Source organism: Ilyonectria robusta (assembly GCF_021365365.1).
Source record: "Ilyonectria robusta strain PMI_751 chromosome Unknown BGZ61scaffold_3, whole genome shotgun sequence".
In the NCBI taxonomy this organism is placed as follows: Eukaryota; Fungi; Ascomycota; class Sordariomycetes; order Hypocreales; family Nectriaceae; genus Ilyonectria; species Ilyonectria robusta.
In genome coordinates this window covers 2,149,090-2,162,805 of record NW_025764437.1, presented here as the reverse complement: position 1 = coordinate 2,162,805, position 13,716 = coordinate 2,149,090, and the positions used below count along the sequence as shown (strand labels likewise).

The window sequence follows — 13,716 nt, the reverse complement described above, 5'->3', positions numbered from 1 at the left end:
TGTTGTTCCCAGCAGGTGGCATTGGCGGGACGCTTCAGTGGTGCGTTTAAGACGGCTAAAGATGCTTGAAGCTTTGATTCCGTTGGTGGCAGACCCTGGCTCCTGGGCTGAGGTGAAGGCAACCATGGCGCAGTTCCTCAAGCATCAATGTTTTTCCCAGCAGGTGGAATTGGCGAGATGCTTCAGTGATTCGCTTGAGCCGACTGAAGATTGATCTTATGTCAATTGACACAACACTTGCCTTTAGTGCAGGAAATGGGAATTACAGTTCAGTTCGCACTCGGGATTTCACTTGCTCTTTTGTTATATATCCAGACTATAGTCCTGGATGGAGTTTGTTTTCCTGCTTTCCTTTTGCTAAAGGTCCATTGGGCTCGGGCCGGCTTGAGTGGATGGCGACCTACAAATGGAGAGAACACACTGGAGGGAACTAGGTGAGGAAGCAGCCCTCAGTGGATTATCAAAGGGGATAGAGGAGCTTCTCTCTTCACAATTAGCCTTGAGAAGTACAGTCTGGTTTCTACGCAATATGTGATTTGCTCAGTGAACTGAACTCTCTTGCTTGTAGCTGTTGTGTGACAATACGAGGTAGCTAATTATAAACATGGACTGTCGGCCATCCAGCATTTATCCCGCCGATATTGTATCTGAAGTGAGTTCCAGCCCCGCAGACAATCCTCTAAATTTACAAGCTCTGTTTATCAGTTGCTGCAGTCCGACAGCGTCGTAGTGGTCCACCAGTGGGAGAGCAGGGTGACCTCCATGTGTTAGGTGGCAGCGCATGCACTGCACCTTCACATTCTCACACCCTCACATCCTCACATTCTCCTACCCTCACACACCAACTCCTCCCGATACCCCCTACTGTCATTGAGCACGTTCAGAGTCATGGATCTCTCAAATTGGTTGTGCCAGACTCGCGCCGCCAACGGCTCTGACGCCATATCTCAAGAAGCTTTGGTTGCTTTACCCAAGGCTGCACTCAAGGTCGCCGAAGAAGCTGTGCCCGCGCCTGATTCCAAGCCTGATTCTGAGTCCGAGGTTAGTTCCACATCTGATTTCAAATCCCTCTCTGACACTACACCCTAAAATCCGTTTACGACTCAGCCTGACGCTAATCTTGGAGAACAGGAAGATTTCATCCTTCCAGTTGCCCCTCGAAATGCCGTCAAAAATGCCAATCCGGCCCGCACTCTGTTTCACGCAGATGACTTGGAAAAGACTCAAATCGGCAAAGACATCTTCCCCGAGTCCCCTGTCCAGTTAACCCTTGTGAAGGGTGGTCGACCCAATTGTCAGTGCCTCTTCGAGAAAGCTGGCAATACTGGGCTGTGATTGTTTGCTATCTCAGTCACGTGGATTCCTGTTTGCCCGTGGCGTTCTGTTTCTCATTTCGCACTTCTTCCGTTTTCTTCTCTTCTCCAGGTTTCTGCCCCTCACACTTCTCCAGTTCTCGTCACCTCACTTCTCCCGCTCTCTTCTCCTCACACTTCACTTTCTAACTCGACAAGGTCTCATTCGGCCAAGCCTCACTGTATCCCCTTTCCCTCTAAGCATCTTCATTATCCAACCGGGCAAAGCCTTACCTTACCAAGTACATGCTATGAGGTCCCGTGATGCAGCGCGCGCTGATCTCGTCGGAGAAAACTGACACCACCACCAAAACGTCAACCTTGCACGCACCTTGCTAATAGCTACCTACGTTGAATTCTATCTATTGTATGAGTTCATTGTGCATTTCGCCTTCTTCCCCATTCCCAACAGGATGAGTCGCTGCGCATCCCCTGTCGGTCAACCGTGTGTTACCCTTCATCCCGATGCTAAACTCTACCTAACTCTCTTCAGCTTTATCGACGAAGGTGACGAAGTCTCCCTGTTCCTGTCCGCAGCCCGAACCAAATGGCCGCTCTGGTGGTTCCTTCCATGTCTTTCTACCTTGGGCAATGAGCGACATGGACAATCCAGACGCCACAGGCGCAGTTTCAGACGGCGCGCGATGTCACACTGTCCGTGGTTTGAAGTAGAGGAAGTCACTTCAACTCTCCTCGAAGATTCCGCTCGTCCTGGATACCCTCCAGTCCTGGCCCGACCACTACGAAATCGAATTCCGAGGCTCACATGAACCACTTCCAGCCAGTGGCAGCTCTGAGCTTCGTGAAGAGTGCAGCGGAGAAGTTGGCGCGGAGTCGACAAGTGAGGGCAATGTTGTCTTTATATACTCTACGATCATACGGCGAGCCATAACCCCGACCGTCCAAGACAAGGTCACTGCCGACCAAAGGCAACTGCCGACCAAAGGCAGGTCACCGGCAGGGAGCCAACCACAGAGACCCAAGGAACACTATACCCTTCGAGCAACAGACGTTTCGCCGGTGATCCTGATCCTGAGCACGAAAGCCATCCCCCTCCAATTCGAACGCTCATGGACGACAACTCGGACGAAGAACAGCTTTTCCCGCGCTCCGAGCCTGTTGTTACTGCAGGACTAGGAGTTGGCGCTCGTTCGATTACTGCCGCTCTTGCCGGCGAAGAACCCATTTATGATGACGACGGAGACAATATCGAGTCTGTTACGGAAGGTGATTACACCCAGCGAGTTTGGCGTCAAAATGAAGAGCATGACACCCGGGAATGCTACCAACCAATTCGGTTGTTCCAAGTCATCTCCCGCGGTTGCCGAATGATGATTCCACGAGAGAAGGCAGATGGCATGGACAAGCGCTTAGGGATTGATGGAACTGTACTCCCCGACGACGAAGCTCCCAAGTGTGTTTTTGTAGGGGTTTCCGCAATCACCCCCAGGACGTCTTCATGCCGGAGAAAGAGACCCAGATGCGTGCGGATATGAGCGACAATCATCTGTATCCGAATCCATCGGGTGATTCGCATTGGATGATGGGATGGCACCCGCTTGCTGCTCTGACGATACCTCAGGAAATGAGATCTTGACTGTACTCACTTTTATGTCTGCACCCCAAAGATCCTATTCCCATCAATCTAGCAGTGGCGGCCACAATTATTTGTTCGGATTTGAGGGGCGGTGATCACGAGTTGGAGGCTTGCGTCAAGGGCCAACCTAAGCACCCTATCCCAGAAGTTTCCTTGGGCTCTTCATCTGTACTTTCCACGTCTTTGCGATTTACCGAGGTGAGAAGGCTGGCTCGGTATGTCCATCCAAAGCGATTTGCGGCCATGAACTACAAATTGGATCGAAAATGGGATGAGGATGGACGATTCGAGATCAAGAATGAGTCGCTGGATACGCTGGATAGTGCAAGACTACTACAACTAGCCAAGTCAGTTCAGTCGGCATGTCTTCAGATATCCGATTCGCTTCGCATCCGGCTACTACCCCAATCCATGCCTGAGCTCAAAATGGTATTGTACTCAGAGTCGCCTTTGGTCAGAGGCTTGCGAAGAATGGAAACCCGTCCAGATTTCAAACGATCAAATCGACGATTTGGGTCTTGAGGGTTTAAGGGCAGGTTAAGCGCTAAATTCCAGAGGGGTCAGGGCATAAAGAGGGCTGGAAATTAGGGTCTATGGGGCAGGCTGACCGCTAAGTCTTAGTGGTATCAGGGCAAAAACAGCTGAAAATTAGAGCAGTTAGGTCTCAAGGGCAGTTCGATCTTGTACGGCTGAATAACTTGTTCAGACTTCACTCGTGAGACTTGACTCCTACAACAATCCATCTCCAACGGTTCGGCATGGCCGCCCCGCATCCCATGCAGGAAGAGCTGCTGCAATTCAAGCCACTTCGTTTGTTATTCGCATCATTGCATGGGGGCTGTGTCTGCTCTGCCCAGTCGGGTGTCGCGTATCTCGGTGAAGTGGTTCGCGGCCAAACCTCGCCGTCGCCTTGTCAACTCCGGCCGCAGATCGGACTATCCCAATCCTCAACGGGATAGATCGAACCATTCCCAATGCCCTCGTGCATCAAAAAGAAGGCCCTGGATTCGTCGGGCCATGCGTGTACGAGCAAGTCATCTGGCAGCCAACGCCAGCGTCGCCTCGGGGAGGACAACACACTCACCCCAGTAACACTCCTCCGCATCCTCTTCGCCATTGGGCTTCTCGCCATGGCACATGGCCCCCAGCTGCGGTTTGCGCATTTGCGCATTAGCATCTTGCGCTGATGCGCCGATGAGCTGGCTTGCACTGATAGGTTGTACTTAACACCCGCTCATCCCGATCTTCGTCAGGAATCGACCGGGTCTTGGGGTTCTCAACCTCGACCGTTATCTCTTCAAAACCCTCACATCCATCACATTCTGCTACAGCACACTAGGCCATCAATCACGAATACTGAATCGAAAATGTGCCTAGCATCGACCGCCAACTCTGCAGAGTACCATTGGTAGCGAGAATGCCCTCGGTGAGAGACAAAGCGAGTCAATTCTCCTTCCTTCGGCATCGAAACATCCTATCTCCATCTCTCCCCAAGAAGTCACGACGCCCGGGGTCCTTTTCCACCTGGATAAAGGCTCCTCACCGTTTCGATATCCTTCTCAAGAACCGTCGTCTGGGCTGCCCGGGATCGGATATGCCTCGGGACGGGAAAGAGCAGGTCTTCGTCACAAGAGAAAAAGCCTCCCCTACATTAAGCAACTCCAATTTACCAGATAACACACCCAAGGTATGTTCATATAAGGTCAATCTCCACATGGCAGTAAACATACTCATCAGCTCCATAGAATCCTCCTCCTGGCGACTCCAGTCAACCAGGGTCAAACAGGGACGCGGAGGACCGCGGCCAGAACCGTGGAGGTTCTTCAGCCTCTAGGTGAGCCTCAATCATTCGTCTCACATAGCCCAAAGCACTGTCCTGACTTTTCGGTCACAGACGCCAATCTCAGATCACGAACTACAATACCGAAAACCTCAACGTGTCTCACTCGCGTGACCAGCCAAGGCAAGCCGCCGATTCAAACCCATCCGACGTGAAGCTTTCGGCACCGTCGGCGGCCTACCTGGACTACCAAATCAACCAGCAATTGCGTTATCGCAAGAAGCGCATCGTCGAGTCGTTAATGGCTGCGATTGTAGAATGCATTGAGAAGAAGCTGGAAGCACTTGAAGATGGTTGTGCCGATGGATCCTCATCGTCGCAACCATCTTCAGGTGATTTCAGATCAGGCAAGATGGGATCCCAGTGGGCTGGGCAGAAGAGACATCACCGCCTAGATGATGAGGGTGAGGAAGACGGCGACGAGGGCGACGACAACCGCTCGAGGAAAGACAGGAACAAAAAGGCAAAGATGATCAACGACGACACTCGTCTCAGATTTGCTTGCCCGTACTACAAGCATGACCCGCAGCGGTTCAAAGACCATCGAACATGTCTAGGTCCAGGATGGCCAGATGTACACAGGGTGAAGTGAGTATACCCTCAAAGAAATTCCATCGCGTCACTAACATTTCCAAGGGAACACCTTAGACGAAGCCATTGCCTCCCACCACACCAATGTAATCGATGCTTCGAGTATTTCGACCAAGAAGATGAGCTCAAGAAACACCAACGCCAGCCCAAGCCGTGTCCAGTTCAAGACCCGGCTAGCATTCGCCGGGACCTCGCTGATGGATACGACACAGAGCAAGGAAAGCAATTGCAAAAGCGTATCAAGAAGATACCGGAGGAAAAGTGGAAGGACTGGTACTGTATTTTGTTTGAGGTAGACCCAACATCAGACATCCCTTCTCCTTGTAAGTTTAGTAGCCATCACCACCAAGTATTCAATACTGATGATGCCTAGACCATGACATCACCTATCAGAATGGTGGACCGTCGGCTTCCCAGGCCAGCACTATCCAAGAATACCGGGAGTTCTACATGTCGCGAGTGACGCCAGTGATTCGATATCACGTTGAACAGGAAGTAGATAAAGTGATACTCGCCATCGAAGACAACATCAAGTCGAACGTCATAGACGTGATCCGAGACTTGCCGCGCCGAATCATGGAATCTATCCCGCCTCCAAGCCATCTTTCAGAAGACCAAGGCTATGAAAACCTCCTTACCCTGGACGGAATCGCTTTCGGAATAGAAGACGGTTACTACTTCGACGACATGAGCGGGCCAGATTTTCTAGCAGCGTCGGAGTCATCAGGATCGTCGGATTGGTCTGATCCAGCCATGCCCAGTTCGGCAACATCAGTCCAGGATGACGGGGTTGCGTTTTGTCTGGGAGTATGACCCATGGCGGCGTCAAACTTGAGTTCAGAAAACTTGGAAGGTATTCTTTTTGGAACTGATGGAGCGCTCTCTGATCTAGGATTTGCTCATGTCACTCCCTTGCTTGCTCTCTGCTGATCTCTCTTTTATCCAGTTCCTTATCAATTTTGGGTTCTACCGTGTTGTGTTTATGCAGTTTGTACTTTGACTAACTTACCCATGCTTGGCAGTATCGGGCTTACACTCGTTGAGTTGGCAATCACGCCCGCAATGTCTTTTTGTCAGAATTCGCCCTTTCTCATGCTGTATTCTAATATCGTTGTCAGTGAGTATCCTCACTGGAATGAGACGTGTACGAGGCTCGGGCCAATAACGGCCATTGTGGGCCGAGGTTGGACGGAATCAATGATGGGTTGTGTGTATGTCTAATCGGTTTTCAAGTTTGTCATTCTTTGTGCAATACAATTGTTTCCTCATCTCCTTTCGGACAAACTTAGTGATGCCAGCTGACTGTCGTGATTGCATCAGCTGGAGATTGCTAATGCAATTAGATTGTTGGTGGAACAAACAGTCTTAAGTCACTAGAGGCTGATTGTTCGTTAGGTGAGCCCTCTTCCGCCATTTGCTACACGCCTTCGCTTGCATCTTCCGTTTCCATCCATGCTGTTTTGTGAGTCTGGTAGATTCTTTTGTACTGTGTGCTCTGCGATTTCTTTATAAATATCTGCCTCCAGGTTCGTTCCTTTTTTTTTCTCTTCCCTCCATCCTTCAACTCGATTAAGCCTCGACCATTTCCACGCCAGCCGCAGAGGGGCTGCTGAGGTCCTCTGCTTTCAGCTGAGCCCCTCCATCATCTTGATTTTATACTATACGACCAGTCCGCCTTGACCCCCGACAGCATGAACGGCTCGGGCTCTCAAGGCACCGATGTTACAAAACCTTGCTAGGGGAGAGAAGTGAGTGGTCCTCGGTCATTCTGCCGAAATACATCATTAACCTTCTTACTCGTACAATATATACCGACAAGCCAACCTGCCCAGTTTCAGCCCCGAGCCGGCTGGAGTCACTGGGATACCAACAACCCCATGCTCTTGAGTATCCTCTCTGTCGAGATGGCTCATTCGCGAAATTGGGCGAAGAGGATGAGCAGGCAGGCAGATACCTCCTGTCTCTTGACCACAACGGTTGGCGTCAGCCAGTGTGCCTACCTATGCGGAACCCCACTGCTTGACGATGCTCGCTTGCGCGATAGCTCAGACTCTAAATATCTCGCCTCCGACAAGAAGAGTGCTGCAGATGGTAATCTCAAGAACTTCTCGCTTTGAGGAGTTCTCGTTCGGGACGGAGGCCGACGAGGCCACATGGAAGGAAATTATGGGGAAGGGCCAAGAATAGGCCGCGACATTCCGGGACGACGACGAGGAGGAGGACGCGCCGCGGACACAGGCGGAGTCCAAGCTCAACTTTGGGCTTCGAATTGCAGACCTTGGTTGAGGATGGCGTATATGTCTTACTTGATCTTGTGTGTTTCGTCTTGTTTTGGTCTATATGCTAGAGCCGCTCTCTTGAGGGGATCACTTGATACCTACTTAAGTCACGACCGTTTGGTGAGAGTTGCTTCTCATCACCCGAAACAAAGGGAGTCGGCGGAGTCTGAAGGCTATGCCGAAAAAGAAGAAAAATTAATTGACTCTGGAGTGGGCACGTTTTTTAAATCTATCCTGCTATGAGTAGCTGTTTAAAGCTGTCATGTTCGGAGACATGGACCTGAACCGTCTCTGTGATCCCATTCGGCAACACACAAGATTGTCCAATATGGCGAGCCTCCTCCACCCAATTCGCTATACTACATATTAATTTGAGGACATATGCACTCAATCATTTACCTAATACTCAAGTTCGTCGATGATGCATGTCTCGTTCAGTTCCCCTATCGCCGCCCGACATCGCGTCCTGGTCATCGACGTAACTCCTGATTCAGAGGAACCGCAGTCAAGCTCACATCGTCGATGAGCACACCCACGCGCGAGAAATCGCCTCCAGAACAGAAGAAGTCCATGGAGAAAACCGGCTTCGGAGAGTGAAACGAAACGATGGCTTCGTGATCCTGGTACTGGTTGGCAGGGCTGCCGTTGAACTCGAGCGTGTCGACGACGATGCCATCCAACTTGGAGACGATGGAGCAAACACCGTCCTTGCCCAAGTCCTGGTTGTCCGCGAGCGCCCATGAGTACGAGAGGACGCCTGGTTCGGCAGTTTCGATCTCTTGGGTGAAGTTTTCCTCGATTGAGGGCATCTCCTCGTCGTCCTCAATCCGTACCAGTCTGGCGCGCCGTTAGCAAATTATTGCGAGGCGCAAGTGCGGTTCCCATCTATTACTCACACGTAGTGGTCTCCAGAGTGGGCAATCTCAGCATCCTCCTCGATGGTAGCGCCGTCGCTCAAAGACCAGTCGGGCTCACTAAACTCGTCTTCCCCGTCGCGGCGTGCGTTCCTGGGCTGGAAAAATCTCTCTGTAACCTGGATTTCTTGGGTGGTCGTTGTGGACGTTGTGGACGTTGTGGTCGTTGTGGACGGGGCTGAGGTTGTCTCTGGTGTCTCCTGGGCCGGTGCTGAAGTCGTCGTGGCTTTGCAGGGAGAAGCATTTACCCCCGAGATGGCCGCGACGGCTGTTAGGATTGTGAAGACGCTCCTGGGGAAAATCATGATGAAGTCGCAGGCGTGCTGAGCAATGTGCTATACAGTCAGTTGTGGTTGATGTCGCGATGGAGTCAGCGGCCTCGAATTCGAGTGGGTCTGCTGCTATCTATAGGGAAAAGAAGAAGCAATCCGCCCTATTTAAGCTGAGCGACCACATGAAGCTTATTGTCAAGGTTGGGATATTGAATCACACATACTAGGCCTAAAGAGGTTGAGTCAGGGACAACCTATTGCTAGACTATTGACGCCAAGCAACCATCGGCTGGTCTCGACTCTGAACGCCACTCGCTAATAAGACGTGCTAACCCTCTATTTTGTCAGCCCCGGTGAGAATCTCCAACAACGGCGGCTGGAGAAGAAGGAATGATGCGGAAATATTATCGCCACATTCAGGCTTGGAGGGGAATATCCCCCCTATCCAAACTGAAAACCTTCTAGACTGAGCTGTGGCCAGGCGTAGTGCGCATGTCTTCAACCCAACAAGAGAGTGAGAATTCACCCGCCGAGAACACACGGTGAGAACACACTGCGAGTGGGGCCGAAGCTCCCTTGCATATCACCAACAAATTGTTCCTTCCAATCCAATCCAAAAAAACAAGCCGTCTTGTCAAGTACCCGCCATGTTCAGGCGGCTCCATTGTCTGGTGGGTGGTCTGTTCGCCAGTCAAAAAGACCACGAACAAAGTCTCTGTTGCCGCATCACTTCATTGTCTAAGGAACAGAGCAACCTTCACTAGCCGAATTTTGAGAACAATGGTGTTCTTGTCCCAGAGTCTCGTGAACATTGAGTGGTCCTGCGTGGTATATATTGTCACAAGTATCTGCAAAATATGGTGGAGCTCATCCAAGGTCCGATATCGACTTCGGGTGGCAGCTCCAAGTATAGTAATCAACAGAATTGTGTTCCAACGCGGAAGTATTCACTGGTTGAATTTGGCTCGCTATCTCGGCTTTCCCTACGAACCAACTGAACTCAGGCTCGCGCGCCACCGTACTCCATCCCATCATTCATCATGGCAGCCCTTAGGCTAAGTATCCCTCTCGGCGACGATGACAAGAACCGACAAGAATTTGTGCTCCGAATCCACTCAATCAGCAGATGGCGTCAGTTGCTGAATGTTCGTCGTCTAACGAGGGTCACCAATGCCAGGGAGCAGGCACGTACGCCCCCCAAACCAGCGCAACAGTATCGCCGGCTTGCTCTGGTGGATCGCCACCAACGTATGAACGTGGAGCAGGATCAAATGTCAGAGCCAGAGAGTCTGGAACTATGTGGTGGAGCAAGCGCCTCGGAAAGCGGTGACGTCTCCAACACGAGCAGGTGGTCACATTCTACCGTGTCCCTTGATGATGAGGAGCAATCTGACTGTCAAGATGACTCGGGAACGGCTAGACTCGACCCTGAATTCGATGATCGGGATATTCTAAACAATCGAAAGGAGGCCTTGCTTATTCTCGGGGGCCACAAGGAGTCTATCCCAGACCGAAACTACACCGGAGCGCATACCAAGGCATTTGAGCGGATTTTCAGAAAGGAGGAAGAGGAAAGGCATAAGCGTGAGCTCGAGCACGCTCACAGTGACCTTCATGGTGATTCTCTAGGCGTCACTGATCTGCCGCAGACTCCAAGTCGGCGGCTTCCAACCAGCGGGTGGCCACTCCTCCGGGCCATCATCCTCAGCTCCCTATATAAGGAGAGCGTTCGAGATTTCCCTCTCGCTTTCGATAAGCAGGTGTACCTGCTGAAGCTCCAGGAGTTCAAGGACGGCCGGATGATGGTGGTGGATGCTCGGAATCTCAACGCATGTTCCAATGCCGAGTTGGTCAAGAGGATGACAGAGGTGGAGCAGAGGGGGTGGCGAGATATTCTGTGGGTGTTGGGCCCGAAAGATGGGCTCCCCAGGGAATTGATGACAAACAGAAGTGCCAAGGAGCTGGATTGGGGACACAAGTCCATGATCTGAGACGCATGTCTGGGTTCGTTGATATAAGATGGTAATATCGTAGGTCGTTATAATATTCAAATCGTTTGCTCATACACCTTTTTTTCAAGTGTCCAAGATTTCCAGGTGATGTTGATGATGTCGTATTTGAAGCCTCTGCCATGAAGCCAATATTCCTCGGAGTTGGACCGGCGACGATGCTGTTGATGCTGTTGGTCCTCGACGGCTCACAGCTCGTCTCGTCCGATCCACAGCAGCACTAGGCCATCAGCCCGCAATTGGGTTCGCATGAATGGACACCTTTTCAATCTTGAACGGCTCCTTTGGCCGATTCTTCCGGTCCACCTCGACAGCCTCCATCTTAGCCAGCGTCGCCAGCCCCTCGTCGCCAATGACCTTGCCAAACACCGTGTTCACGCCGTCCAGGTGCGGCGCCTTGTCCAACGTGATGAAGAACTGCGACCCGTTGGTGCCCGGCCCCTTGTTCGCCATCGCCACCATGCCCCTCGCGCTGTGCCGCAGCGTCGGTCGGATCTCGTCCTCGAAGGCGCCGCCCCAGATGCTCCGTCCGCCCTTGGGGTTCTCCGGGGGAGAGGGCGTCGCCGGTGCGCCTGTCTGGACCATGAACTTTGGGATGAGGCGGTGGAAGGGGGATTCGTCGTAGTAGCCGGATGCGCAGAGAGCGAGGAAGTTCTGCGGTGGGCTGTTAGTGCTTGGCGTGGCGAGGCTGGGATGCTAGGAGAAGGTATTATGGACATACCTCTGCAGTCTTGGGCACACTCTCGCAAAAGACCTCTATTTTGATGTCGCCCAGCGACGTATGCAGTGTGACGGACATTGCGAGAGCGTGGGGTGTCGGGTGTCGGACGTTGTCGTCGTGGGTGTTACGTCTCGGCGATCGTCTTGGTGTTGTGAAGCAGCAAAATTGACGCAGCCAGCCAATCCGAGCCCACCAGCCTCCAACTCGACAAAGACTCTCTCAGCCTTATCGCACTAGTCCTAACCTGGATGCTTCGGGAGTGACCGTGGCTGGGGCGGCTCAAAGCAGGTACCAACGCCACAGCTCACTCCCGCCCCCGTTTTCGAATGTGGCTGGAGGGGGGGTGAACTTGCAAAGCGTCAAAAGATGGGGCCGTGGGCCTTGGGCCGTTGCGGGTGGCGTGCGTCTGCACATCAACAACCCCATCATTCATTAGCACGCGCGCACTGGGCAGATTGCGAATAGTCATACCCGCGATGTTATGAAAAGACGGTGACTGACGTGCATTGCAGGCTAATGTCCCGCGCAAGGAGGTGCAGCGTTGCGCCATGGGTTTGATGAATCTCCTGCAGGTCTGGAATGCCGTCCAGGAACTGCCCCCTAGTGGTCCGTAGTCAGGCCGCGATTACATTCTCGGCCGAGCCAGCTCGCGAAGCACTACCCTACAGACATCCGACACCCTTCATGCTAAGGTATCGTGGTGACATATCCGCGAATAACTGTCGTCCGCTAGTAATCAAATCGCATTTCATCCTCATTTCATATCCAGATTCCATCCCGGAATTTCGGATTTCCTAGGAATGCTCGGGCCACTGCCACGTTGGCATTCATGGAGAATTATCCGACTCATCTGACCTACTACCCCTAACCCATGTTCAGAGCACGTCCAAGATCATGCTCCCCACCCCCCATAACCGCAACATTGCAAGAGCCTAAATTTATCGACTCGACACTAGATAACCCCAACCCATCACCCTTAGCAGCTGTCTTAATGTGCAGGGCGTCATTCATTCCCTTGCATCTCGAAATGCAACCGTGCGTCCAGGCCATCTTCTAGCTCAGGGGCTCGAAATGAATACATCCGATCAAACGATGACCGCCAGAAGCTTTAAGCGGTGACTCCTTAGCGTCCTGCCTCTGTTGGATTGTAATCACCGAGATTGCCTCCTCCCCACATCGCAATTTTTGACGTCACCGCTTCGACTCTGTCCCGATTTACACTGTTCTTTGAGAGTCGTATGCGTTGACTCGTTTTCGCTAGCACAGACTCAAGGCCATGCATGACTTGCGAAATCCAAGGGTTGAACTGCTTAGACTACGGGAGCAGGTATGGTTTTGTAATGTAAAAACACCAAAGACCATTCACAATCACGATGGAACGAGGATCAATATTGAAGAAATTTTTACTTCTTTTTTTTTGTGTGCCTGTTACAACTACATATACACAGGACGGGGGTTAGGGAGAAGGTTATCGGAAGGAGACAAGCCTGCTCCGTGGATCCAAATGCGACACAATCGTGCCAAAGTCCCTTCCCCGGGACGACGTCCGCGCTGCCTCATGGCAACCGCGGTCAAGATTCGTCGTCCCTCATCCAACTTTCGAAAGAATTATGCAGACGTTTCGCTGCTATCGAGAAGAGAATGGCCCGCCTCATCGTACCAGACCGAGGTCAGACTTCCATTGTCCCCTCCGCCCTCTTTCAAAATGTATCGCGTCCCTATTCCTCCCATCTGTGGGTATCCTTTTCCATCGCGGGACATCTTTTTTTTTTCGTGCATTCTCGGTCTCCCCTGGTTCCCATCTCGAGGCCGGCCAAGCTCATCTCCTGTACTCTATTCCGTAAGATTCCTCCGAGGTGACCGCCGTTTATTCTTCGCCCGGGCTCTCTTAAGTAAGCACCCCCCGCGCCAGGAGGGGAAGCCATACAGGGCCAGTAACATGCAAACAATTGCCGAGGGAAAAAGGGGGTATGATCCGTGTTCCGTTTTTTTTTTGGGTGCCGAAAGACTTGCTGAGAAATTTTGATTCGCAAAAAAAAGCAGTCGCTAAATGCCAAGACGTAGATGAGAGAGATAGGTCATTCTGTGTGCCACCACGCGAGTGATTTCAAACAAGTGCTAGAATGTCGGGTGAATGGGTG

The 13,716-nt window shown here is 51.9% G+C and overlaps 6 protein-coding genes across 6 annotated transcripts; 4 read left to right on the top strand and 2 right to left on the bottom strand.

Annotated features, from left to right (window-relative positions):
- Window positions 1-888: 888 nt before the first annotated feature.
- On the top strand, window positions 889-2,848 carry BGZ61DRAFT_473657 (uncharacterized protein; the record flags this gene model as incomplete). Its single annotated transcript, XM_046248481.1, has 5 exons — window positions 889-1,041; window positions 1,132-1,294; window positions 1,846-2,006; window positions 2,079-2,264; window positions 2,303-2,848. 5 exons carry the CDS (start codon window positions 889-891, stop codon window positions 2,846-2,848), a joined length of 1,209 nt encoding a protein of 402 aa, XP_046109791.1.
- Window positions 2,849-4,246: 1,398 nt separating this feature from the next.
- BGZ61DRAFT_133570 (uncharacterized protein) lies at window positions 4,247-6,292 on the top strand. The gene is made up of 5 exons (XM_046237187.1): window positions 4,247-4,636; window positions 4,695-4,783; window positions 4,844-5,377; window positions 5,426-5,703; window positions 5,754-6,292. The coding sequence occupies exons 1-5, from the start codon at window positions 4,367-4,369 to the stop codon at window positions 6,191-6,193; spliced, it is 1,611 nt and encodes a 536-aa protein (XP_046109790.1). The 5' UTR covers window positions 4,247-4,366; the 3' UTR covers window positions 6,194-6,292.
- A 1,837-nt stretch (window positions 6,293-8,129) lies between these two features.
- BGZ61DRAFT_528253 (uncharacterized protein) lies at window positions 8,130-8,878 on the bottom strand (the record flags this gene model as incomplete). The annotated part of the gene is made up of 2 exons (XM_046253225.1): window positions 8,130-8,496; window positions 8,556-8,878. The coding sequence occupies 2 exons, from the start codon at window positions 8,876-8,878 to the stop codon at window positions 8,130-8,132; spliced, it is 690 nt and encodes a 229-aa protein (XP_046109789.1).
- Window positions 8,879-9,885: 1,007 nt separating this feature from the next.
- On the top strand, window positions 9,886-10,836 carry BGZ61DRAFT_528252 (uncharacterized protein; the record flags this gene model as incomplete). Its single annotated transcript, XM_046253224.1, has 1 exon — window positions 9,886-10,836. The coding sequence occupies one exon, from the start codon at window positions 9,886-9,888 to the stop codon at window positions 10,834-10,836; it is 951 nt and encodes a 316-aa protein (XP_046109788.1).
- Window positions 10,837-11,082: 246 nt separating this feature from the next.
- On the bottom strand, window positions 11,083-11,653 carry BGZ61DRAFT_490774 (cyclophilin-like domain-containing protein; the record flags this gene model as incomplete). Its single annotated transcript, XM_046250363.1, has 2 exons — window positions 11,083-11,508; window positions 11,576-11,653. 2 exons carry the CDS (start codon window positions 11,651-11,653, stop codon window positions 11,083-11,085), a joined length of 504 nt encoding a protein of 167 aa, XP_046109787.1.
- A 1,301-nt stretch (window positions 11,654-12,954) lies between these two features.
- On the top strand, window positions 12,955-13,707 carry BGZ61DRAFT_133467 (uncharacterized protein). Its single transcript, XM_046237185.1, has one exon. It carries the CDS (start codon window positions 13,080-13,082, stop codon window positions 13,599-13,601), a length of 522 nt encoding a protein of 173 aa, XP_046109786.1. The 5' UTR covers window positions 12,955-13,079; the 3' UTR covers window positions 13,602-13,707.
- The last annotated feature ends 9 nt before the right edge of the window (window positions 13,708-13,716 follow it).

Coding starts and splice junctions, on each gene's coding strand:
- BGZ61DRAFT_133467 (XM_046237185.1), top strand. CDS start 13,080: ATGCGACACAATCGTGCCAAAGTCCCTTCCCCGGGACGACGTCCGCGC.
- BGZ61DRAFT_133570 (XM_046237187.1), top strand. CDS start 4,367: ATGCCCTCGGTGAGAGACAAAGCGAGTCAATTCTCCTTCCTTCGGCAT. Junction 4,784..4,843: donor GGAGGTTCTTCAGCCTCTAG/GTGAGCCTCAAT, acceptor TTTCGGTCACAG/ACGCCAATCTCAGATCACGA. Junction 5,704..5,753: donor ATCAGACATCCCTTCTCCTT/GTAAGTTTAGTA, acceptor GATGATGCCTAG/ACCATGACATCACCTATCAG.